This window comes from Eretmochelys imbricata, chromosome 3, assembly GCF_965152235.1.
Source record: "Eretmochelys imbricata isolate rEreImb1 chromosome 3, rEreImb1.hap1, whole genome shotgun sequence".
NCBI lineage: Eukaryota > Metazoa > Chordata > Testudines > Cheloniidae > Eretmochelys > Eretmochelys imbricata.
The window spans coordinates 150,601,044-150,627,393 of NC_135574.1; the positions used below are offsets into that span (position 1 = coordinate 150,601,044).

At 42.0% G+C, this 26,350-nt stretch overlaps 1 protein-coding gene across 1 annotated transcript in view; it reads left to right on the plus strand.

The window, feature by feature from the left end:
- DNAH8 (dynein axonemal heavy chain 8) overlaps nucleotides 1-26,350 on the plus strand; it is a 591,778-nt gene that overhangs the window by 235,861 nt on the left and 329,567 nt on the right. The window contains exons 28-33 of the mRNA XM_077812184.1: nucleotides 232-467; nucleotides 3,971-4,075; nucleotides 4,662-4,775; nucleotides 7,646-7,708; nucleotides 15,170-15,270; nucleotides 23,038-23,175. Of these exons, the coding sequence (XP_077668310.1) occupies nucleotides 232-467; nucleotides 3,971-4,075; nucleotides 4,662-4,775; nucleotides 7,646-7,708; nucleotides 15,170-15,270; nucleotides 23,038-23,175 (757 nt within the window). The remainder of the gene's footprint in view (nucleotides 1-231; nucleotides 468-3,970; nucleotides 4,076-4,661; nucleotides 4,776-7,645; nucleotides 7,709-15,169; nucleotides 15,271-23,037; nucleotides 23,176-26,350) is intronic.

Sequence of the window (26,350 nt, forward strand, 5' to 3'; positions counted from 1 at the left end):
AAGATGCTTTAAAGCTGATAAAATTTATAAAGCAACCAGAGATTAAGTGAAATAACTTTTAAATGATTATGAAACAATAGAATTAAGTAATTCAATTCACTTTATGTAGTAATTTTTCTGACTATAATTCTATTTTAAAGATATACACATGATTCTTTTGTATAAGTAGTGTAGTTGTCTTCAGAGCATTAAAATTTAGATGCAATTAAGTGTTGGGGTTTTTTAAACCAGGACCATTGAAACTCGCTTTGTCAATTGAAGCCAAAGCATGGAAGATGCTACTCTGTCGTTACTTAAATGAGGAATATAAGAAGAAAATGACAGACATGATATCATTTATAACTGAATATTTGAAGAAATTATCTCGACCTATTCGTGACTTAGATGATGTCAGATTTGCAATGGAAGCTTTGTCTAGCATACGTGATAATGAAATACAAATGGATATGACCTTAGGACCTATTGAAGTAAGACAGTTCTTAATTTTTGTTGTTTTGAAATAAAATAATTTATTTAGAATTTGGGATTTTTAAATAAACTTGGAGAACCCTAATGATGAGTATATGTTCCTCCAGTCTCCACTTTGAGGGGTGGGAAACAAAATACTTATTTTCTCCCCTTTTAGCTCCCTGCCGCAACACTTCTGTTGTTCTTGATACTCACCATCCTAGTCCTACCCTTTTTTGTATGCATAGATAGAGCCTTCTGCAATCTTATCTTTCTGCCTTCCAGATTCCCTGCACAGAGCCACTTTTCATTTAGTAAGTCACAGTACATTGTCAGAGGTAAATGCATAATTTTTCTAGTGTAAGTTCTTTTAGTTTTCCCAGTTCTTTTAATTTCTTTTTTTTTTAATTTGTCCATCTTTTGTGGAAGGAGGGAAAAGGCTAAATGCTAACATTCTCCATTCTGAAGACTGGTTATACTACCATGATACCAGAAAGATAGTGGTTAAATATTTCAAATGATTATAAAAGTACAAAAAGAACAAATATAAAGGCAAAGGCATAGTCAGGAAAAGCACATGCCAATGTAACAAAGTTCAATGTGCACCTGGTGGTGTATCTGGTGTTGTAATTTTGTCAGATAAAATAGACTGAATCTTTCTTTCATTGCTTTCTTTGATGTCAGTAGTTCTCTATGTTGGATGTCACTGACATTAAAGAATAAGAGTAATAAGAATTTTCTATATTAGGGAAATTTGCATTAGCATAATTGCATATTGTGTTCACAGTGAAAACCTAGTATTGCACCAGTACAGTGTGTCTACACTCGAGGTTTGTACCAATGTAACCATAGTGATGCAGTTACACTGGTGCAAATTTCCCTAATTTAGACAAGCCCCGTTTTTCCTAATTTAGACAAGCGCTGTGTCTGTTTTTCAAATTAGGTATACGAGTCTGTCAAGGTTGAGTCCCCAATCTGGCACTTTGAGTGCAGAAGGTAGGGTTCCGCAAGGATTCTAAAAAATTAATACTGGCCACTTCAGGCTGCATTAACCTCCCAAGGTTACAGCTTTTCTCTGACCGTGGATGGGTATATGCTGCCACCACCCAAATGCAACCTCAGGAAGGTTATTCTTGATGGAGCACTTGGGAATTCCTTCCTGTGGGGTACCCTCAAGCCCTTTCACCCCTGCTCCGGGGAAGAGCTGAGAAAGAAAACAGAGGAAATTAGCTGTTGCCCCCAGCTAATTAAACAACATATGCACAAACTTCTTAGGACACCAAAAATCCAATCCTGTTCTTAAAAAAGGTAAATTGTATTAAAAAACAAAAAGAAAAAAAATACATTTGGCACTTAGGCTTTTGCTAGATTTAAAAAACCCACTTACAAAAATTAAACATCAAGAATAACCTTCCTGAGGTCCAGCTTAAAGGTTACAAGCAAAACAAAAAGCATTTGGGGTTAGCACAGAGGAGTCTACAAGCCAATAAGAAAAAAACATAAATAAACCTAATTGTGTCTTTCTAAACATTCCTGATCTACTTACATATCTGCATTGTTAAATAAGTAGTTCTAGATATGATTTGATGATTTCCATATCTGGCCTTAAGCTTCTCACAGCATAACTGCTCCCTGTTCCCCTCTTTTCCAGAGAACCACAACACACAGACAAAGGGAAGTTTTTTCCCCATTTTAAAAAGTTCTAACCCTCCCATTGGCTCTTTTGGTCAGGTGCCCACTCCTTTCCTTTTACCTGTGGGCTTGTTAACCCTTTACAGGTAAAGCAAGTAGAGAAGAGCACCAAGAGGGGTTTTATAGCTAACTGGCTGGCTGGGTGTCCATAAAAGGAAGCTCCCCCCTCCCTCATTTATCACTGAGTCATTCATTGTCCTTCGTGTCATCCTGGTGGGCCAAGATTCTTACTTTCTTTTCTAATGATCCATTATCCATGAGTTCTAATCTATTTCAGATATGGAATTTCTGTTATTATAGCAGCCCAAAACATATCTAGTGTGAGAAAAGTTGTCTCATCCACACAGCTCCCTGATGAATTTAAGCTAGCAGCACTAATAGAAGCGGTAAATACCACCAACAGCAAGATTAAAAGAATAGGTAGAGTTTAGACAAGAGAAGTATGTGCACAAGTGGAGACATGGAACAGTATCTTCACCAACAGCAGTGGTTTTAGGAAAGTATAAGCCATCTTGTTCCTTAGTGGGAATCTACCATGCACCAACATCCAGTCTACCAGTTCTTGGGATTCTAGTACAATAATAAATTCTGATAGTAGCAGCAGTGTTCAACATATCTTCTAGTATAGCCAATTCATGTTGTTATAGATGTGTAGGGAAAATGTTACTGAATCTGATGAATATTTATTTTGTTTTATTTTAATAGCTCCATATGTATCCTACGTACTTAGAGAGGGGTGTAAGGATAAGGTCCTGACCCAAAGTGTTTACAGTATATACTATAGAGCAGTGGTTCTCAAACTGGGGGTCAAGAGCCCTCAGGGGGTTGCGAGATTATTACATGGGGGGTCGCAAGCTGTCAGCCTCCACCCCCCGCTTCGTCTCCAGCATTTATAATAGTGCTAAATATAAAAAAAGTGTTTTAAATCTATAGTGGGGGTCGCACTCAGAGGCTTGCTATGTGAAAGGGGTCACCAATATAAAACTTTGAGAACCACTGCTATAGAGTTTCCTAACATTTGAGTTCCACTCATGTCAGTGGGATTACTGACATGAGTACATCACTTTTAAATATAAATATTTTCAGGATTGTGCCCTAAGTGGAAAACATATAAACCAGGAATGTGATAAAAACCAGGATATAGAGTAATGATAATTAGCAAGTTACTTGTTAGTTCCATGTTTTTGTTTGATTTTTGTCCCCCTTACGCCCTCATTGATTTAATTAATGCTTTGTTGAGGGGAGGACTAGTTTTCATAAGACTTACTGAAGTGTGGGTCAAGGGAATACTTAGAAGAAGAGATGGCGTAGGCTTGGGCTGAGATAGGAAGAGGTTTCCGAGCATAGAGGGTTGCAGGAAAGAAAGAACTATGTATTCACAGGCAGTCGTAAGCTGTAGTGAATACACGCTACAAGTACACAACAGCAGGCAAATGACTTACATGCTTCACTCAGCCATTTGTCTTAGTTGGTTATAATTTTTAGTATACAATTAATAATCTACTTTGAAAAAATGTAATTAGCATGAAAAACGTGATATAATAATACATTTTTAGGTGGTTCTGTGAACATTAACACAGACAATGTCTAGTGTTTCTAAATTTGCCTCTAATATTTCATATAGCTCTGCTCATTACAAGATTAGCTGTATCTGTTGTGCTCAGAGACTGGCTCTTCTTCATCCAAACCCCTTTTTTTAAAAAAAAACAACAAAACGTATATTTTGGGCCTAAACTAAGTTGGCTGTATTCTTTTAAAGTATATTTTACAAACTTTGTATTCCTGCAAATAAATTTGAATTGCATCATAATTATTTTTTCTTCTTTTATAGGAAGCCTATAGTATTTTAAATAGATTTGAAGTTGAGGTGACAAAAGAGGAATCAGAAGGAGTTGATACACTTAGATATTCTTTTAACAAATTACAGACCAAAGCTGTAAGTATCTGAAACTGTCCTTTTGCTACTATTTATTAGAAGATAATATGAGTGATTAGGCTTATATGAGAGTAAGGGATTAATACATAAACTGTACTGCTCCAGGAGTAGCCAATGTAGGAATTGGTCACCTCTTACAATGATAGTGAGTGAAGTAAGTTACTTACCACATTTCATAGTGTCAGAATGCAGCTGAATCCTATCCTTTTGTTTTGTTCTTCCCTAATACTTTTTAAAAAAATCTCTGAATATGAACAATGTCCAGGTTTTGTTGTGTAGCTAGTTAGTTAAGTTTAGTTTGGTTTGACCACTCTGAATTTTCAAAGATGAGGAAGTTACAGCATCTTGTAAGAGAATAATGCATTGAAGGTGTTTGGATTTTTTGTTTGGATTTTTTTTAAACATTGTTTTCATATTTAGCTGTCTGAATAAAAAGCTATTTTTTGTCCAATGCTTCTGTAGTTTTTTTAATGTAACAAATCAACTTGATTATATAGAATTGACATCCCTTTCTTTATTACTATTTTTAAAGAAATAACTTTATTTCAATAATTTATTAATAAATGGACATTCATTTATATTTTAGGTCAGTGTTCAAGATGAGTTGGTTCAAGTTCAGCCAAAATTTAAGAGTAATCTGTTAGAGTCCGTTGAAATTTTTCGTGAAGATGTGGCAAACTTTGACACATCATATGACACGGTAATTAAGTTATCTGTTGGGCTTGTGGTTCAGTTCCTCGGAATATATGGCTTGCAGCAGTTGGGTGCCAAAATTTTGATCTGCTGAGTTGTCTCTGAGTTCCTGAGGGCATGGTAACCCAACAGACCTTCTGTCATAGTTACTAGGTCAGCTGTGCTTCAGATCCCTTTTAGTCCTTCTTAAGTGTACCCCTCAGATGATAAACCCGCCTTCATTAATCTCTCTCAAGGGTTGAACCATGCAGTTTTACCACTCCTAATCTTCATCTCTGTGCTGCAGCCCTGCTATTTCTCAATCATGTCTATTTGACAGACCAAACTGAGTTTAGTACCTGTAAGACTTTTCTCTGGGAGCCTGTGACCAACAAGCTGATTAATATGACTCAAAAACAATTTATTCAAAATAAAGTTTTATTTATTCTTTCACCCAAAGATATAAAATAAAAAAGGCCTATATGCATTTTCAGACAGCTCTTGTTCCTGGACACCCACCCGGCTGCTGGGTTTGGGTCCCACATCCCTGGGCCCCATGTACTTTAAGCTTCCCTTGGTCTGAACATGCTGCAGCACTGCCTCTTTCCTTGGTCTCAATGGCACACTTCCTGTGCATAGACTCTCTGTTATCCCCTCTTGGAAATGTATCTTTGCAGCCCAGCTAGCCTCTGCCCCAGGATTACTGTTGTGTCTCCTTTTCTCTCCCACAGATTCCCCAGTAGTTTAACCACACCATCTCCCAGAACTCCAACCTTATGGGCATTCTGGGCTTATAATTTAACTCTTTAGGGACATGTGATAGGTGAAGCATATAACACAAACAAAGGTTTCTAAACACAATTACTCCTTGCTTTAGATAGCAGAAAAGCTATACAGATCCAGTCATAAATAATAAATCCCTACATGCATTTCCTCACTTCATTTTCATTACCACTCGGGAGCATGATCTGGGTTTAGGTCAGAGTTTCTAGGGTGTTCAGAATCCCCTTCCTGCAGTTCATGGCTTCCCCTCCGAATCCTGGAGTCCCTCTGTCTCTCTTCCAGGTCAGCTTCCTTTGATGTTGGCTGGTCCCATACTCAAAAAAGTTCTCTGTTCTGTGAAACCATGCTCAGTTTACTTCTGCTCCTTGCCTCAAGCTTCCTGAGTGTAATCTGTGAGTTCTCCTGGGTATATAAATCCTAGCATTAACATCTGGCTTCTTAATTCTGTTGTTTAGGAATTTTCCAGCCTCCAAGCCCTCTCCCAGACAAACATAGACTAATTGGTTTCCCAGTTCTGGTAATCCTCCTTAGCATACCCGTTATTCAGTCAGAGCACACTTAGATACGTCTTGATGGAGCATCTTCCAGATAACATGAAACGATCGCTAAGGGTATTTTCTCAGCATTCTCTCCAAGCATTCTTCTGCTTCATGCTTCTGACTCCTTTAGCAAGTTCAGTGGAGACTGCAATTATGCTTCATTTGTGAAGCTACCCTGATTTTCACTAACTAAAGATCAGGCGCTAAACCTTTTATAAATGATTGATCTTAATGATCAGCTCATTTTTTCTCATATTACTGACGGTAACATTTTCAAAAGCACCTAAGTGCCTTAGGAATAGATCACAGTAACATTTTCTGAGATGAAAAATGCAGATCATGGCAATAAAAATGCTTTGTGAATTTGTGTTGAATTTGCTGAGTTGTTTTGGTCAGGAAAATAAAATTTGGAAAAAATCAAAACAATTTCTTTTGAAATGTTCTGAATTAAACGTTATGATTTTTTGAAACAAAACTACCTTTGTTTAGAAATTTACTTCAATTTTGTTTTAAAAAGGTTAGAAAAACTTAAAAACAGAATGAAATATTTCATTTTGGATCAAACAAAATGTTTTGCTTGTGGTGAAACAATTTTTTTTTACTACTTTGGTACACTGAAAAATGTAAAAAAAATGTTCATTTGGGTCAACCTGAAGCAATTTTTTGTTTTGTTTTTTGATATGACCAACAATGGAAAAGTCAGTTATTCACACATTTCTGTTTAGGGGCCTATGTCCCACTGATTTCATGCAAGGGCTTTTGAAAATTTTACCGTCAGTCTCATGGATGGGTCTCAAAGGAGAAATATAATTCTAGCTCTTCGAATATATTGCCTTCTTTGTTCTCCTTGCAAACTTCAGAGAAGTGGGATTTAAGTAGTGGAAAAAATGAAGGATGTTGTGTCACCAGAGCCCTTTGTTTCTTTGCTTTAACAGTCATGGGGGATGCTTTCACAGCCCTAATGGGCACTGCTTTTTTTTTTAAAGTGATTCCAAGCTCTGTGGCACAATGGGTTTGCATCCCATAATGCAGATCTACAGAGTCAATATACTTGAAATACAGTTACTGGTATGTTAATCTTTCTATCTTCCTCCCTTCCACTCCTAACACCTCAAGTTATACTTAACAAGAAATTATGTGCAGTTCTATAAATACCAGTGAAAGTAAGCTCTGTGAAAAGAAAAGAAATACATGGCAGATTGGGTATTCTGTAACTTTGATTATACCTTTGATAAAAGTAAAGAGTTGCCTCAAGTCACTTTTTGGGCATTCTCGCTTTATTTTTGACAGGATGAAAATATGTAAAACATGAAAGTATATTATCTACTAATACTAAATTTGATTAGACTACAGAAATTTCTATTTTATCTAAAATATTTTTTCCTTTGATACACTTCTGTAATTCTTTTGGCATTAGAGGGATTTATGGACACACTTCAGTGATTCATATACTCCTTACATATATCCCTTGACTATTTAAACAATTTTGTACATGCTGATGGTTTGTAAATATACAATTTGCCTTAACACACTTGAAGAGTTAATATTCACTTTGTTAACAATTTGTTTGCTTTAGGAAGGACCCATGGTTCCAAATACACCCCCACAAGAAGCTAGCAACAGGTTACAAATATTCCAGGTAAGAAAAAAGTAATTTTTGAAATGTTAAATTGAGAGTCATAGTTGTGAATCAAAGTGAGTTTAGAAAAAGATCCATTACTATCTATGGAACACGGGAATTGATGGATAAGCTTGAGCATTACACTGTAAATTACTTAGATCATAAACTCTTCAGAGCAGGGATTGTCTCTTACTATGTGATTATACAGCACCTAGCACTGTGGGCCCTGTGCTCAACTGGGACCTTGAAACACTGCTGTGATGCAAATAATAACAACAAGAAGAAGAACTTAATTTGTTCAGTGTGTTTTCTACAGACATTTTCTGCATTAGAAACAGAAATTCTCAGGGGATTTCAGGGACGGATTTCTGCAGCAAAGATACACAGTTGGTATGTACCTTTGCTTCATTCTGTTAGTCACAGTCAAATGGCCATATGTCTTTTCTTCAAAACCAACACCTCTAGCTCCCTTTAATCTTTTTTTCCTCATTAGACACTTGCTGCTGAGTTTGATAGTTTCCTAAAACCAATTTTTGGTTTATGCAACAGTGTTCCTATCCATGTCTGCTTGAATTATGGTAATTTAGAAACTAATATTTTGAGAAACTGTACCTGCTACTCCACTGCCCTGTATTTTGTATAGTCATTTGTGTCTGTGAAGAGTGAATGCAAATTGCACATAATGTGCTTCCAGATTGGAAGAGTAATGCTTTATGTTCAATCTGCACAGATACAAATGACTCTACAAGGTAGAGGTCCACTATATTTAATGCTTTTGTAAAATTCAAGTGTATTATGTTGGCCACTCTTACTTCTTCTGTCTACATTTGTTGTGCTGTCAAATAATGCAATCAAGGCTCAAATATCACAGTGATGGTATCGTACTTACTATAGGTTGAGTGATTTTTGTTTGGCCAAGTTTGTTGTTCATTGGTTATATGCTAAATATTTAACTTTTTTGCCATAATATTGATTCAATTATTTTTCTAAGGAAATAAGTTATAGTTATTGTGATAGTCAGTAGACAGGCTGTCCTTTGTGAGACCCTTTATAAGTCCCTTGATTTATCCCTTTCAAGTGGTAGGCCCATTCATCAACTTCTCTTTGAGGAGGGATCCTGCTAAGCAACCACTCTCTGACTGGCCTCCAGCTTACTACACCCTGGTTGCCAGCTAGGGTTGCCAACTATCTAGAAGCTGAAAACTGAACCCTTGCCCCACCTTTTCTCCTGAGGCCCCGCCCCCACTCACTCTTCTTCTCCCCCCTCTCCCCCATCGCTGGCTTTCCACACACACACACCCTGCTCATTCCCCCGTCTTCTGGGACTCACCTGCTGCCTGCAGAGCCGGGCTGGGAGGAGCTGATGCAGAGCCTGCCCGCCTGCCAAATTGGGGCACAGCGGTCAGACTCTGGCTCAGGAAAGGAGCATAGTTAGTGCATACGCAGCCTTTTAACACTCCCCTTTCCCATTCTTTCTCTTTCAATGTACAACTGTATTGAGCTTTTCCTGATTTCACTTAATATCCCCCATTGACTTATAATTAAATTAGAGCCTGGTAACATAGTACACAGGAAAATGAAGGTGAGATTTTATTGTTTGATTTGATCTGATCTGTGCAATACCATTTGCATAAACTGTGACAAAGCTCTGTCCTTGCCTCCGTGGGTCCCGCGTTTCCTGGCAGATTTCGCTAGCCTCAGAGGCTCACTTGACTCTGCACATAACCCTTCTCTCTCTAGAGACAAGGGTCACAGTCTACTAAGCCATTTTCATCATAAGCCAGCGAGGGAGGTGAGGAGAAGTTATCCTTCTTTGCACGGTCTCTGTTGTCTCCCAGTCTCAGTGATTAATCAGGGGGCAAAGGTTGCGGGGGGGGGGAGCCCGGGCCCACCCTCTACTCCGGGCTCTAGCCCAGGACCCTAATAGTATCAGTTATGGTAGCTGACCTTTTAGAAACATAACATGTACAATTCCCTGGGCTACTTTCCCCACAGCAGCCCTCACTTCCTCAAGCTCCACTTCACCCTTACCTCAGGGCCTCCTTCCTTGTGCCTGATATGGTGTGTACTACTCAGCCTCTCCAACAGCACAACTTCCTCCCACAGCTCCTGACATGCACACCCACCTGACTAACTGAGAGGCTTTTAACTAGTTTCAGCCAGCCCCTGATTGGCTTCAGGTGTTCCAATCAACCTAGCCTTCTCCCTGCCTTCTGGAAAGTTCTTAATTGGCCCCAGGTGTCTTAATTGACCTGGAGCAGCTGCCATTTCACTTATCCTGGTACCAAGGATTTGTTTAGCCTGGAACTAATATATCTATCTCCCACTACTTTTCTATAGCCATCTGGCCTTGCCCCTCACAAAACCCAAGGTAGAGCATAGAATCATAGAACTGGAATCATAGAATCATAGAATCATAGAATATCAGGGTTGGAAGGGACCCCTGAAGGTCATCTAGTCCAACCCCCTGCTCGAAGCAGGACCAATTCCCAGTTAAATCATCCCAGCCAGGGCTTTGTCAAGCCTGACCTTAAAAACCTCTAAGGAAGGAGATTCTACCACCTCCCTAGGTAACGCATTCCAGTGTTTTACCACCCTCTTAGTGAAAAAGATTTTCCTAATATCCAACCTAAATCTCCCGCATTGCAACTTGAGACCATTACTCCTTGTTTTGTCATCTGCTACCATTGAGAACAGTCTAGAGCCATCCTCTTTGGAACTCCCTTTCAGGTAGTTGAAAGCAGCTATTAAATCCCCCCTCATTCTTCTCTTCTGCAGGCTAAACAATCCCAGCTCCCTCAGCCTCTCCTCATAAGTCATGTGTTCTAGACCCCTAATCATTTTTGTTGCCCTTCGCTGGACTCTCTCCAATTTATCCACATCCTTCTTGTAGTGTGGGGCCCAAAACTGGACACAGTACTCCAGATGAGGCCTCACCAATGTCGAATAGAGGGGAACGATCACGTCCCTCGATCTGCTCGCTATGCCCCTACTTATACATCCCAAAATGCCATTGGCCTTCTTGACAACAAGGGCACACTGCTGACTCATATTCAGCTTCTCGTCCACTGTCACCCCTAGGTCCTTTTCCGCAGAACTGCTGCCTAGCCATTCGGTCCCTAGTCTGTAGCGGTGCATTGGATTCTTCCGTCCTAAGTGCAGGACCCTGCACTTATCCTTATTGAACCTCATCAGATTTCTTTTGGCCCAATCCTCCAATTTGTCTAGGTCCTTCTGTATCCTATCCCTCCCCTCCAGCGTATCTACCACTCCTCCCAGTTTAGTATCATCCGCAAATTTGCTGAGAGTGCAATCCACACCATCCTCCAGATCATTTATAAAGATATTGAACAAAACCGGCCCCAGGACCGACCCTTGGGGCACTCCGCTTGATACCGGCTGCCAACTAGACATGGAGCCATTGATCACTACCCGTTGAGCCCGACAATCTAGCCAGCTTTCTACCCACCTTATAGTGCATTCATCCAGCCCATACTTCCTTAACTTGCTGACAAGAATACTGTGGGAGACCGTGTCCAAAGCTTTGCTAAAGTCAAGAAACAATACATCCACTGCTTTCCCTTCATCCACAGAACCAGTAATCTCATCATAAAAGGCGATTAGATTAGTCAGGCATGACCTTCCCTTGGTGAATCCATGCTGGCTGTTCCTGATCACTTTCCTCTCATGCAAGTGCATCAGGATTGATTCTTTCAGGACCTGCTCCATGATTTTTCCAGGGAAGGGACCTTGAGGTCATCTAGTCCAGTGCCGTGCACTCAAGGCAGGACTAAGTATTATCTAGACCATCCCTGACAGGTGTTTGTCCAACCTGCTCTTAAAAATCCCCAATGATGGAGATTCCAGAATCTCCCTAGGCAATTTATTCCAGCGCTTAACCACTCTGACAGTTTGGAATTTTTTCCTAATGTCCAACCTAAACTGCCCTGGCTGCAATTTAAGGCCATTGCTTCTTGTCCTATCCTCAGAGGTTAAGAAGAACAAATTCTCTCCCTCTTCCTTGTAACAACCTTTTATGTACTTGAAAACTGTTATCACATCCCCTCTCAGTCTTCTCTTCTCCAGACTAAACAAACCCAATTTTTTCAATCTTCCCTCATAGGTCATGTTTTCTAGACCTCTATTCATTTTTGTTGCTCTTCTCTGGACTTTCTTCAATTTGTCTACATCTTTCCTGAAATGTGGTGCCACAATACTCCAGCTGAGGCCTAATCACTGTGGAGTAGAGCGGAAGAATTACTTCTCATGTCTTGCTTACAATACTCCTGCTAATACATCCCAGAATGATGTTTGCTTTTTTTGCAACAGCGTTACACTGTTGACTCATATTTAGCTTGTGATACACTATGACCCCCAGATCCCTTTCCGCATTACTCCTTCCTAGGCCATCATTTCCCATTTTGTATGTATGCAACTGATAGTTCTTCTTTGAGAGATGTCCCTGTGGGTGCTCCACTGCAGGTGTCAGTGCGCCCCTGCGCCGTCGTTCGGAGATTTTTACAGCACCCATACAGGTTGCGCATGCGCAGAGCCTGCCTTACATACCAGTCTTGTCTTAATAGTGCGCATTCACGGCCGATCTCCTCAGTTCCTTCTCTACCGTCCCTGGCTGGATTCAGAGCTCAGCAGACTCGTTAAAAACTTTTTCTCTTACTCATTCTACATACTCTTTTCCCTTAGTTTAGCACCCTAGTTACTTGATAAGTTCATCCCTAAAAAAAAAAAAAAAAAGTTCCCTCTTGTTCCTGTCATCCTCCAGCTGATGCTAATATGCCTGGCTCCCCAGGATTTAAGCGGTGCACTACATGCAGGGACGCCATCCCTATCTTGGATGGTCACTCCCAGTATATAAAATGCCTGGGGGGCCCCTTCATGGTGGCCTCTCCACTGAGGCTGCCTTGGATGGGGTTGGTTTAGGAGGCAATAACAATGGGAATTTTTGCCTCACTAGCAATGGGACTAAGCCCTCCTATTCATTTCCCAGTTCCCTGGGGACCCTCAGAGCTCCACCCAGACTTCTGAGAACCTTACTGGAAAATTGCATGGAGCAAGTGGGCTCTGAGCCATGATCCAGCCACTCGTCACAGTAATGCTTAGCACAGATCTAGTGCTTCACTGCCAGGGATCTCAAAGTACACTGTAAATGGAAGTGGATATTGCCATCCTCATCTTATGGAAGGGGAAACTGAGGCACGGAGCAGCACATGATTTGCTCAGGGTCACCCAGCAAGTCTGTAACAGAGCTGGGATTAGAACCCAGGAGTCCTATCTCTCAGTCCCTCTGCTGTAACCACTGGCCCAAACTCCCTTTCCAGCACGTGTGTGACCTATGCCCTTCCAAAGTATCCTGCTCCTAGACTGCAATCCTGCTCCCCAGGAAATCAATTCCCTACAGATGCCTACATGCCATCCTTGGGCTGGGGTCTGCCTTTCAGGGAGCTTTCCCCTGGCTGGTGGCTTGGTCCCTGGGACGCTGAGTGTGGACACAAAGCAGCCTGGTGAGCACAGGCCCTGTACGGGGCTCAGCCAGCTTTAGGAGCCAAGTGTGCTTGGCCTTTGTGGAGCTATAAATGAGTCAAGGCCACTTTTTCGGTGTGGCCCGTGAGCTGGAATATGGTGACAGGGGGCAGGGCCCATGAGCCACGGGGCTTTCTTGCCGGGTCAGCAAAGCAATCCAACTGCAGAGAGCGGCTGGGCAGCCCAGGCTCTCTGCTGCCTCCTTGCCCCATGTGCAGCTTTGCCTGTTCCCCCCTCCTTGCCCTGTATATTGCCCGCCTGCTACTGCTGCCCCTCCCCACCTGTTGCTCGCCCCCTTGCTGCCCTGCATGCTGTCGCCCCTCTCCCTGCCCCACCTCTTCTGGAACACCTGTTGCCTGGGCTGTTGCCGCCCTCTCCACCCCTCTTGTAGGTGCCTGGGCTGTTGTCCCCCATCCCTGCTCTGAGTACCCCCCCTTTCTTGCTCCGCTTGTTGGAGTCCCGGAATCCAGCTCACCATCAAGTGACCCAGCCAGGTCACGGCACTCGCGTCTCTCCAGACACTGCTGGATCCTCAGCAGGTCTGGGAGCAGAGAGCAGCTCCTCGTGGCTCCAGCCACAGCTGCTGCTCTTCCTGCCCCCTCAGTGGAAGAGGCTGGTTACTACAAGTAACCGGACTTTGAGCGCAGCTGTCTGGACGCTGCCAGGTTCCCTTTTCGACCGGGCGTTCCAGCTGAAAACCTGATACATGACTATATTGCCAACTGTGTTATTTATTAGCAATCCCTGGAACTTTGCAAGAGTTTTCCTTCGGGAGCCTGTGGAAAGCAACAATATGCAGTGAGACAGAAGCAGTTTCTTCAAAAAAAGTATGGTTTATTTGCTAAAAGATTCACATCACTCAGATAAAAAGATTTAAAATAACAGATCTCTGTGTATACTGTGTTACCTGTGCTTGGCATTCCCTCCAAGCCCCTAGGTAGACATGGGTTTGCCTCAGTGTCCGCTCTTCTCTTGAGGACCAAATTACAGTTTGTCTGCTGCAGATCCCTCACTCCCAGTCGGTGTATCTGGGTCAACCTGCAGCTGCTGAAAACTCCCCCCGCCCCTCCTTCTCTGTAGGGCATGTCTTTTAATAGACCAATGTTTTGATGTTCAGATTCTCAGCTTTGGCAAACAGTCACATTGCCAGGGTTGGAGCTGAGAAGTCCCTCTTCATGGCTATAAACGTAACTATTGTGTGTGAGGGGATGCTTCTTATCTAGGCTATGGGTTATCCTTTTCTACTTTCCTTCTCTACAGCCCCTCTTGATCTAACTATGCATTCAGGCAGGGTAATATCACCCAGATAAACTGAAAGGCGTATGTTAGTTATAAAAAGTAATACAAATATTTTCCAATTCTCTATACTTGTGGAATGGTAATTGTCAGAATCACTTATCCTTCCTTTTTTAAAATTGATTCTGTATTTGCTTTTTACCAATCTTCTGGCAGTAGTCTTTGCCTGACAAGTTATATAATTCTGCCTCTATTTAATGGTTTTTTCAAGTTGTGTCCACACCAGCTAATACAATGTTTAATTTCTCCTGACTGGATAATATAATGTGGCTTTAAGTGCGCATCCTTTTTTATAAAATATTCCTTCAGATCTTTGTTGTGCACATTTTCTCTGTTTAGCTGGAGCATATGTAATATTAAATGAGACAGTGTTTTAAAAAAATCTGTTCAATTGTAATCTGCTGCTATTGTGGCATTCCTTGTTGACACTAGAAAAAACATTCCCCACTGTAGGTAGAAATTGAACAGGATTTAAAATCAAATGTATGTCCTTTGGAGACCAAAAGATGTTACTAGATATTTCTTTGTATACATACTGCAGACTTAAGATAGCTTTATAATTGGACAGCAGTTTATGATAATTAGAGGATCTCTTAGTTACCAAATGTATATCCTGTTTGCATTTTTAAATTTTAATTTGATCAGGCCAATTTTGATGAACTCTGGCGGAAATTTGTCACTTATTCATCTGGTGAACAGCTGTTTGGATTACCTGTCACAGACTATGAAGTTTTACATAAAATCAGGTAATGGAAAATAGAGCTATCTTCAAGAACATGTTAAGTACTTTAGAAATGCTGTAGTGAATTGAAAAAGGGCATTTGTACAAAAGTATATGTACTTATCCCATCATTTCTGGCAGACCTTATGTGGTATAAAAGAGCAGGGTGCCTGCAACTCTTAGCAGAGGGAGGAGAAAAAACTGAGGTATAGGAAGGAAGGTGAAGACCAGCTGTGGTCTGGAATTAGAATGGAGTTGGAACTGGAGAGTCATGGCTGACTGGGTGCTCTGTCCATGAAGTGGGACTGGCTGGAAGTAAAAACTGCAATTGGGCTCTAAAGTGGTACTGACTGGAGCCAGGAAGTGGTGTTTCAGTTGGGGAGTGAGGAATGACCAGCATCTGGAGCCAAGCAGCAGGGACTAGCTGGGGATTCAGAGATGGAGACAATCTCTGGAGGGTTTGGGGAATTGGTATGACTGGGGAAATGATATAAGTATTACATGTACTCCAGGAAAAAAATTTGCATGCCTGTCTCAGAAACAGTTGAACAGTATTCAAGCTTCCTCTGGATGGCTCACAGAGGTTTTTGCAGCTGTAAGCTAAATTAAAAAAAGCAAAACAATCCACAAAGGGAGATCAGAACACAGAATCTTTGTTAACTTGCAGGTAGGATTGCGCAATTGAAGAAAAGATACACCGTTAAACATATCTGGAAAACCCCAAAGTATTAAAAACCATAGCAACTGAAAACTAAAGTTACGCAAACAATTCTGCCACTATTTTTAACACTCAGTACATATACACAGACCATTTAACATCGAAACAACTTTAACTTTGATCCTGTATCAAAATACAGAGGATCAGATCCTCAGCATAGCTCCTTTGAAAGATCAGGTCCAGAAATTTTAAAAGTTTACCCTTATTCATATAATTGTTCTAAAAAGTTGGCCTTTCATAGAATTCTAATTATAGTATATAATGAGTGAGTATATATATAGTGACTATGAACTCACTCATTTCTCTCTGTGTTTGCCTATTTGATATTTGTACAATATTGTATTGTATTGTCTTCTATTTACTCATTCCTTTATATTGGAATAATATGAGAGCAAGGTATTTTGTTTTTATTTAGGTTACTCTACCTAGATAAATGTATTGGTATGATATCATTTAAATACTAAATATAAATATTTCAGTCCTCCAGCTTTTTAATAATTTTTATTAATATTCTATGAATTCCATCCAATTTATTGAAAACTTTCTGGTATTGAGACAGCCAGAACTATATACAGTATTCTAACGGTTGTCCAACCTCAGCTATATAAAAAGCAACAATCATTCTGGTCCATGATACAATGCCTATACAAAGGCATCCCAAAATTAATTAGAAATTTTATTAATATAATCTTGCAAACTCATGTCAAACCCATTGTCCCCTGCTAAATCCATTTCTGCTATACCTATTCAAGCATTATTCTATAATTTGATAGTCTTGGGCATCCCCCTGCCTCTCATATTCCACAGCTTTTTGGTCAGAAGTTCATTTATCTGGCCTTTCTGTACAAACCAGTTAAGCATTTCCTCCAACTTAAACCATTTCAGGAGGGAAATATTAAAAGGCATCTTCAAATAAAAACTAAAATCGGGCAATACAGGCTTGTCTACACAGGGGGGTTAAACTGGGTTGAGTTGAGCTAATATGGTTTGAAAACACTTTCATGCACAAACACCATTCATTGTGATGCACTAACTGCATTTATCAAACTGTGGAGTCCTCTTTCAAAGTGAACTAAGTTTGATATGAATTGTGTTAGTTCAGTCTATTGTTTATGTTCATGCACTGCAGCTGCGCACTACTTTGGCAGTCCTCCAATTGCTATCCCATGCTGCTTTGTGGGTGACCATCACTGATTTGTCCATATACCTGTGTGCCCTCCACTGCTCTGGTGTCAAGTTGGCTGGATGTCCCCATTTGCTCCTTAATTCAAAAATATCTGCATTGCTGTCAGATTGCCTTACAACATTACTTAAGCAGCTGCCTGAAGCTATACTGAGACACTCGATCTTATCCACAATCTGGGAAGGAGCATCAATGCAGGAAGCTCTTGTGGCCAGGCACTGGAATAAAGAAGATTTTATGTACATTGCTAAGCAGATGTCTGCAAGGCACCAGAACCAGATCACCCACCAATGCAGAATAAAGACCAAACAGCCCAGGAGAATGTACATTAAAACCAAGGATACCAGGAAAAGTCCGGCAGTGGAAATGTGATCTGTCTATTTTTGAGGAGCTGGACACAATTTTGATCCATTACACCAGAAGTCGGCAATCTCCGGCAGGCAGCACATCAGGGTAATTTGCTGGTGGGCCATGCGACATTATGTGCTGACCACCGCTTCCCGCAGCTCCCATTGGCCGGGAACGGCGAACCGCGGCCACTGGGAGCTGCGTGGGGCTGTTCCTGCGGGTGGTCAATGTAAACAAAATGTCTTGCGGCCCGCCAGCGGATTACCCTGATGGGCCGCATGCCGAAGGTTGCCGACCCCTGCATTACACCACTACTGAAACTTACCTCCCTCTTTCCTGCCCCACTGCAAAGATGAGCAGCAAGAGTCATTGGAGGATGAACATGAGGAGCCTCCTGAAAAGCTGTCCCCAGCAAGCCAAGATGTGTTCAGGAGTCAGAACTTTGTTGCCAGGTAGAAAGTGACCCTGATTCCTGCCATGCAGGAACTGAGCGTGATTCCTAGCCAGTTTCTAGCCTGAAAAACAGGCCAGGGTTGAGGAGGCACATCCTATTGAGGAAAACTTGTCATGTATCTAACTGTTTTTAAAATGTATTATTATTATTATTATTATTATGCTATACTGCCATGCTACCTTCTGTTCCGGAAGCCTAATGGCCACAGCCATTTTAGGCAGATATGAACTAGGAGCCTTTCTGAGTCTCCAGCCCCCTCCTCAACTCCCTTCTTCATCCCATACATTTGGCCTCCTCCTGCCCCCCACCAATACATGTTTTCAAAATAGAAACTGCTCATGCCAGAAAACTGACCTGTCTCATGTTAAAGCCCTGATTATCGACCATTTTGAAGCCTACACCATGACCTATCTACCTATGTTCCTTTCCCCTCCCCACATCTGTCCTGCCTGGTGAACTCATGCCGCAGTATATCAAGTGCCGCCAGCCCATGCCCTCTCAGTTTCTTCTTACCGCTAGAGTGCAGGCATCCTCTGCAGCCTTCCTTGCTCAGGTCCTGATCCAAGAGTTTGTCGGGCCGCCACCTGGTCGTCTGTTCATACGTTTGCATTGCACTACGCACTGATCCAGCAGGCATGAGATGATGCTGGCTTTGGCAGAGCAGTGCTGCAAGCTGCATGACGGTGAACTCCAAGACCACCTCCATTGATACTGCTTGTGAGTCACCTAGAATGGAATCGACATGAGCAAGCACTCAAAGAAGAAAAAACAGTTATCTGCCTTTTGTAACTGTTGTTCTTTGAGATGTGTTGCTCGTGTCCATTCCATTACCCACCCTGCTGCCCCTCTGTCATAGTTGTCAGCAAGAAGGAACTGAGAGGGCATGGGCCGACTGTGCCTGATATACCACAGCATGATTGCGGCACTCTAGAGGGCACCACAGCTGACGCTATGAGTACCTGTAAGGCAAAAATCTCTGACGGCTGCGCATGTGAGCACGCACACACACACACACCTAGAATGGAATGGACATGAGCAACACATCTTGAAGAACAACAGTTACAAAAGGTAGTTAGCTGGTTTTTATGCACAGCATCACCTAGTGGCTGAACAGTATAGTACAGTTTAGCATTCCATTACAACTCCTTAAAGTTTCTACATTCCTATCATTTCCAAAATATATACTTAGGAGAGGCTCATATACCAGAGAAGTGTACCTTCTGTCAAAAATTGAAGGCAAGGACAAGAAAGAGCTGTGAACTGAAGCTGAGGCTCCTGATGATGGAGAGTTCTCTGAGACCAGCCACTGACCCTAGTCCTTGGACTCCCCCAGAGCAACAATCCCCGATGCAACCATCAACGTCCATGGCACATCATACTCTGGTGGCATCAAAGAGGAAATCTACTGATTCCTCTCACAAAAGCTCAGAAAAGAGAGCTATTCTCAGATTGAAGAATTGACCAGGAGAAAGAGATCCCTGGCAAAATCAGTGACCTTGGTACCAACAGAGCCGCAGCGCAGTACCCATGAGATATTAGGCTCCTCAACTACCAGTACCAGCACTAAGCCTAAAAACCAGAGGGGCACAGCTCAGTAGCATCAGTACCATCTGACAAGAGAAGTGGTAGAGACCAGAATACCTCTTCTAAAACGGCACCTCTGGAGACAAGGAAAGCCGTGGTACTGATCACTTCAATCAGAGACCTCTTCTAGCTGATCATCAGACAAAAGACTACAGCTACCACTGACTCCTTGATACTCATTGGCTATTCTAGACAAACTTTGTTGGTATCAATTACCATGGCAGTACCACAGGAATTTCGTTTCTCCAAGGACCTCTTGGTTTCAGAGAAACTCGAATCCCTGCTGCTTGGTATCGGTGGTGCGGTGCAGTACTGACCACATCTCGGTCTCTGGAATTCCCTGTGGTACTAGGACACTCACCACCAGCCTCTATCAAGTGAAAAGGAAGAGGACAATGATAACTTATCTTCGGTCTAAGTGCAAAGTTTCCCAGGGCAGTGTTAAGGGACCAGTCACCTAGAACCATGACAGGACTGACAAGGCCCACCCATTTGGTATGGATATTTTTGTGTACCATCACCCAGGCCCTTCACACCATCCCAGTGGCTGTACTGGGACTCATAGGCAGCCTATAGACACCAGTCCTCTAGGACCTCAAGTGTCTCCCATAGGATTAGAGTAAGATGATCTTCCTCAGCTTCCATTTCTAGACTCCCTGATCCCCAAGAGGAGACCTTTGAGAAGCAAGAGGCAAGGCTTGATCAAGAAATTACTCAAGCAATAAACATTTCATCATCCACTCCAGGTGAAGCTGTGATGCCTCCTCCACCATCTACGGCACATAACTTTGAACAATTTTTAGACCTCACTAGGAGAGTGGCAGAGACACTTCAGATCTGCCTTGAAGAAGTAAAGGAGTTGCAAAACAAGATGATGGACATCCTCCACACATCCTCACCAGCACGTATTGCATTCCTGATCAACAAGGCTCAGCTAGACCCAGCCAAGGTCATCTGGCAAACTCTGGCCATGATAACTCCCACATGTAAAAGGGCAGACAAAAATATTATGTCCCCTCAATGATTGTGGACTTTTTATTTTCCCAACCATCCCCAAATTCCCTTATTGTATATACTGTAAACACACATGGCAAACAGTACCATGCTAAATCAACACCCTACTACAAGAACTGGTAATGACTGGCCTTATTTGGCAGGAAGTCATATTCATCAGCAACCCTACCATTTCGGATTGCTAATTACCAGGCTCTATGGTGAAATATTATATCAATTATGGAAAACTTAATGCCTTTATTAAACATCTCCCAAATGATCAAAGAGAACAATTCCAAGCCATCATTGCCAAGAGCCAGTTTCTGGCAAGGACAGCACTACAGACTACATTAGACGCTGGAGACACAGCTGCCTGCTCCATATCAATGGCAGTAGTGATGAGGAGAGCTTCCTGGCTTCACCTTTCCATTCTCCCAAGAGAAGTCCAAATGACCGTGGAGGACCTTCCATTCAAAGAATCCAAACTCTTTGCAGAAAAGACAGATGCCTCACTACACACACTGAAGGACTGAAGAGCCACATTATGCTCTTTGGGGAGCTACACAGCGGCACAAAAAAGACAATACAGTAAGTCACAGACATCACAAAGATCCCGACCAGCCCAGTTTCCTCCACCTCAGAGACAATACAAACCCCAGCAGAAGACAACAGGTGCAGAAATGAAAGCCGATGGTTCCCCAAACTTCAACTGTACAGCCCTCAATGTTGAAACATCAGTTTTGATACTTTGATTGAGGTCCCAAAGAACCACTGCCATCATCAATTGCTGCAAAACTCGAACCATCTACATCCCTTTGGACACTGCCTTGTTCTTTTTCAACAAAACTGGGAAAAGATAACATCAGACAAATGGATACTGGAGATCATCTCCAATGGTTATTCAATCCATTTTGCCTCCGTCCCTCCTACCCATCCTCCCTCCCCACCCTCTTCAGGGACCCTCCTCATGAGAGCCTATTATGTCAGGAAATAAATCATCTCCTAAACCTTGGTGCTGTAGAACCAGTTCCAAATGAACACAGATGGAAGGGTTTCTATTACAAATACTTCCTAATATTGGGGAAAAAACAGAGGATGGAGGCCCATTCTCAATCTGAGAGCACTAAACAAATATGGAAAGGCACAAAGATGGTTACACTACCAGCAATAATTCCATCTCTAGACCAGGGAGACTGCTTCTCAGTCCTTGACCTACAAAGATGCTTATTTTCACATTGTGATTCAACAGAAGGTTCCTCAGGTACACTTTTGGTCAAGACCATTTTCATTACAGAGTACTTCCATTCAGCCTGTCACCTGCGCCCAGCGTGTTCTTGAAGGTCCTATCTGTGATAGCGGCCCACCTTCACAAATCAGGAAACATGATGTACCTGTATCTAGATGACTACCTACTCAAGGCATGATCCTTTGATGACACCCAGTGGCCACGCAAAAGACTATAGATGTATTCACACAATGGGGACTACAGCTGAACACTCAAAAATTGACTTTGACTCCTGGACACCATCTGGAATTCATAGGAGCCTATCTCGATGCAGTGAAGGCCAAAGCCTTCCTCCCACCACACAGATTCAACACTCTAACTGTCTTAATAGACACCATTCAGACCAACTCCCAGATCTCGGCCAGAAATTGCCTTCAATGCTGGGGTGGATGGGCTGCGGCTGGCCCCTTCCCCATGTCCTCTAGACCTGCTGAATTGGTCTCAGGCTGTCGGGATGCGCTAAACAAACAGCGATAAACAGACTAAAAAACGATTCAATATGGGTATAAAGATGAGCTGTTCGACCATTTCCATTGATATACAGGCAGTGTTGTAGCTGCATCGGTCCCAGGAGGTTAGAGACAAGATGGGCGTGGGAATATCTTCCATAGGATCAACTTCTGTGAGTGAGACAGACCAAGCTCCTGAAGAGACGAGCTCTGTGTAGCTCAAACCCGTGACTTGGGCACATGCATCCCACAATGCATAGTGAGGAAAAATCCCAGAATGCACACTGCTGAGCGGCGAAGCAAAGGACCATAAGATATCCTCAGAGAATGCCATGTGTTTAGTACACAGCAAGCTGCTACCATGTGAATGCAATGATACCAGTTGAAAGAGGGCACAGCTGACTTGTGTGCATGCTATTAAAGTGCGGCTTGCCTGTTGCATGTGAACTAATGCGCGTCAAATCAGTCTGGTTTGTCCCCCAACATCCCCCCACATAGCAAGCCCTGAATTAGTCTACCTGAAACTTTTGCAATATTGTTATTAATATCAAACAACTTGATTGTTGGGCAATTCATACTAGTACTTCACATTGTTTTATTACTTGATTGCTGTTATTGTTCTCTTCGCTAGAGTACATAGACACAGCTTTCTATCCCCAAAGGCTTGCATTCTAAAAAGATGTTAGTTATTCTTCTGTACTCATAATAAATGAACAGAAATTATTACACTGTCTTTCAGTACCTGATTCTAATGGTTGATATGATTTTTATCTTGTAGGAAGGAGCTTGGCTTGCTTCAGAAATTATATGGATTATATGATACTGTAATGAACAATATCAGTGGGTATTACGAGATACTTTGGACAGATGTAGATATTGAAAAAATTAATGCTGAACTTTTGGACTTTCAAAACAGGTATTTCTCCTAATATGAACTTTTTAACAGGTTAAATTTGAATATAAATAATGATAATTGCATTACAAATAACTTAGTATCTTTAAAGCATCTTGATATATAGATAAATTTGGGAAATTTGTTAATAGTGTTTGTCAAAGGGTGACTGGCTCCTTTGAGGGGATATGAGTCCCAGCCCCAACTGTTACTAATCAGGTGCCTCTTTGCTGAGGTTGTGCGGCTAAGTTCAGGTGACAACTGGAAGATTACCTGTTCTTTATAAAGGCCAACAGGAGCTTTGTGCTGGAAAACAGTAGGGGAAAGAATGAAGTTATTAGGTGATTTCTAGATAGATGGCTTAGGAGTGAACTGTAGGGAGTAGAAAAGCTGCTGCAGAAATCCCTGGCTCAGGGCAAGGATGGGGAGAGACCGAGAGAGGTGAGGGAAAAGCCACTGGGAACAGTAAACAATCTTGGGTGAACTATATATTGGGGTATTTTGCCCAAGTTTTCTGTTTAATCAAAAAACTGTGCCCAGAGACAAGGACCTACAATAGACTCAGGTGTTACTTTGATCCTACCTGGACTAGTGAGCTAGCTCACCGGCTTACAGTATTGACTATAAGATTAAAATTTGAGAATCTCTTGAAACATTGTATACTATTCTTAAAATATATAGGTAACCTAAAATAACTTGAGAAACTGAACACCTTTTACAGTAGGCGTTCCTGTTATATAATTAGTAGGTGTACTACTCCAGTATTCTTGAAAAATTTAAAATATTTTGATACTTTGAAGTCTAATGAGTCATAGTTTGCTCACAAAAAAGTTTTCTAATTTTTTTAATTTAATTTATTCTTAGTGATTTAGAAATTAGCTTCAGTATTATGTGAGGAAATATATAGCATGGAAGATGGGGGCTAGGTTTATTGGACAGAATAGATTTTTTTTTTTGTTCAGCATAGCTTCTTTCCTCTGTCACCACTAATGGGTTAATGCCCCCCACCTGTGGAATTTGTAGGCAATCCAAAGTTGTTCCTGGAGGCTCCAGGACAACGCCTCATCCTTCAGCTCAAGCTACCAGATGTCCAGCCTCTGGTGGCATAATAAATTGGTGGTTCAGTTTCTCCTGTGCACTTTGTTTTATAACTTTAATTTGTATTTGTTGTTGTGCAGCAGTAATTTATAATCTTTCTTCCATGTTCTCTTTCTCCCTTGGATTGGGTATTTGATAGTGTGATGGTTTCAGTCACCTAGATCTGTCACTGCTGTGCCTCCTTTCTGGGATTCCTCTGCTCGCCCTCCTCACAGGCAGTGCTCTCCCACAAATGTTGGGCTAAATCTAAGTGGTGTTCCCTATGTGAGGCAGCATGTACTGGCACTAGAGAGGGCAAATTATAGCCTACCTGTTCATAGCTAGCCAAACCTTCCATAGCCAGGGCACAAGGCTCAGAGTTGAACAGATATGTCAGGACATCACCTTCTCCCAGGAGCTGTGACTCCAATATAGAAAAGCCTGGAGGTTCTGAATATTTTGGGAAGAGGGAGGAGAAGGATGTTATCTGTCTAACCCAGAGAGTAAGTCCAGCATCAGAACTGGTCTGGAGTAGAAAACCTCCTGAAGGGATTCAAAGTCGTATCTCTACTCCACCCCAGTATTGAAGTGGGTACTTAGTTCCCTAAGGAAAAAAGCAGGCCTTCTACAAAGCCCTTTTCCTCCCCATGATGAATCAGGATTCTTATGATCCTCAGGGGTAAGGTGAAGAAATGGGTTTTCTTCTTCAAGTGTCCTCTGCATATTCCCACTCTGTAGATATGCACCAACTGGTGTGGTTGAATGGTGCAGGCTTCTATTAGTAGTGCCTGATTGTTTATGTGCCCTTCTCCGCCCCCGCCCTCAGCATCTGATCATGTTTTGAGGGCATGGCTGTAAAAGGGGGCATAGCAGTGGTTACCAGTCCCACCTCAGTTCCTTTTAACTGCTCCCTGGATGGATGTGAGCCTTCTTTGGATTCAATAGGTGCCATGTTTATTATTTTTAATAGTTAGATAGTTAGCACTTAGTGTTAGTATTAGTTACTGTTTGTTATTGCAGATCCAAAGATCAAGAAGCATGGTTTTAAAAGAAGTGGATTATGTCTGGCAGTTTTTCCAGAGTCAGATGCCCATGCTTGCTCGCTTAGGAGCAGGACATTCTCCTTGTTGTTGCTTGATGTATGTACTTTCACACCATGAGCTAGGAAGGACAGGCAAAACAGATTCCAAGCTCTCCTTATCAGTTAAAACCTCCAGATCTGAGGTGTCTAAGGTTTCAGATAATAAAAGCAAGAGGCCTGGTTTGGCTCCAAGTCCTTCAAGTTCCACAAAGTCTTTTGTGGTTAAACCACAAGGAGTCCAGTGGCACCTTAAAGACTAACAGATTTATTTAAACCGTCAATCTTGGCAATGAGCTCCAGTTCCAAAGTCCTCTGACCTGGCTGCAAAGAAGGTACCAGAGTCAAGGAAATCAGGTTTGGAAGATAAATGATTTATGCTTGAAAATTCTGTGGAACTAGGGCCCTCGGTTCTGAGGAAGAAAAAAGCCAGGTCAGAACACCTTTCCAGAGATTCATTGATTCCCTCAGATCATGAACATTCAGATCTGAGACACAAGGAAGGGGATTCTAAGAACACTGAGCACTTTCATTGGACTGTTCTAAGGAAGTCTACAGCCCAGATGTTATACCAGCACTGATAGCATCTAATGTAGGGTCCCTACAGGTGTCTGAAGAACTGTACTCCTCGGGTCCAGTTGATATTTCTATAGCAAAGAAAGACTTGGATAATGATCTGTCTCCACAACTCTTTTTGAGAAGAAGAGGAACTTAGATGACTCCTTGGTTATGTTGCCTCCACCTCCCAGGACACCTTGGCTCTCCTAGAAGAACGATATCTCCTGTGTCAATGTTAAGAATACAATGTTAAGAACAGGCTCAGATCCATATTCAGAGGAAGAACTGGCTTCAATGAGAGGACCTTTGTTAGACACAGACTATTACAAGCACGTGTACCCCCTGACTCTCACATACTACTGGACTGGACAAATTGGCAGGACTGGCAAGTACCTTCCTGGATTCCTTAGCTTTATTGGTCAGCTCCGGGCCTTCCATACCAACCTTCTTCCAAAGTCATGCCTCTGGTTCAGCATCAAACCAGAG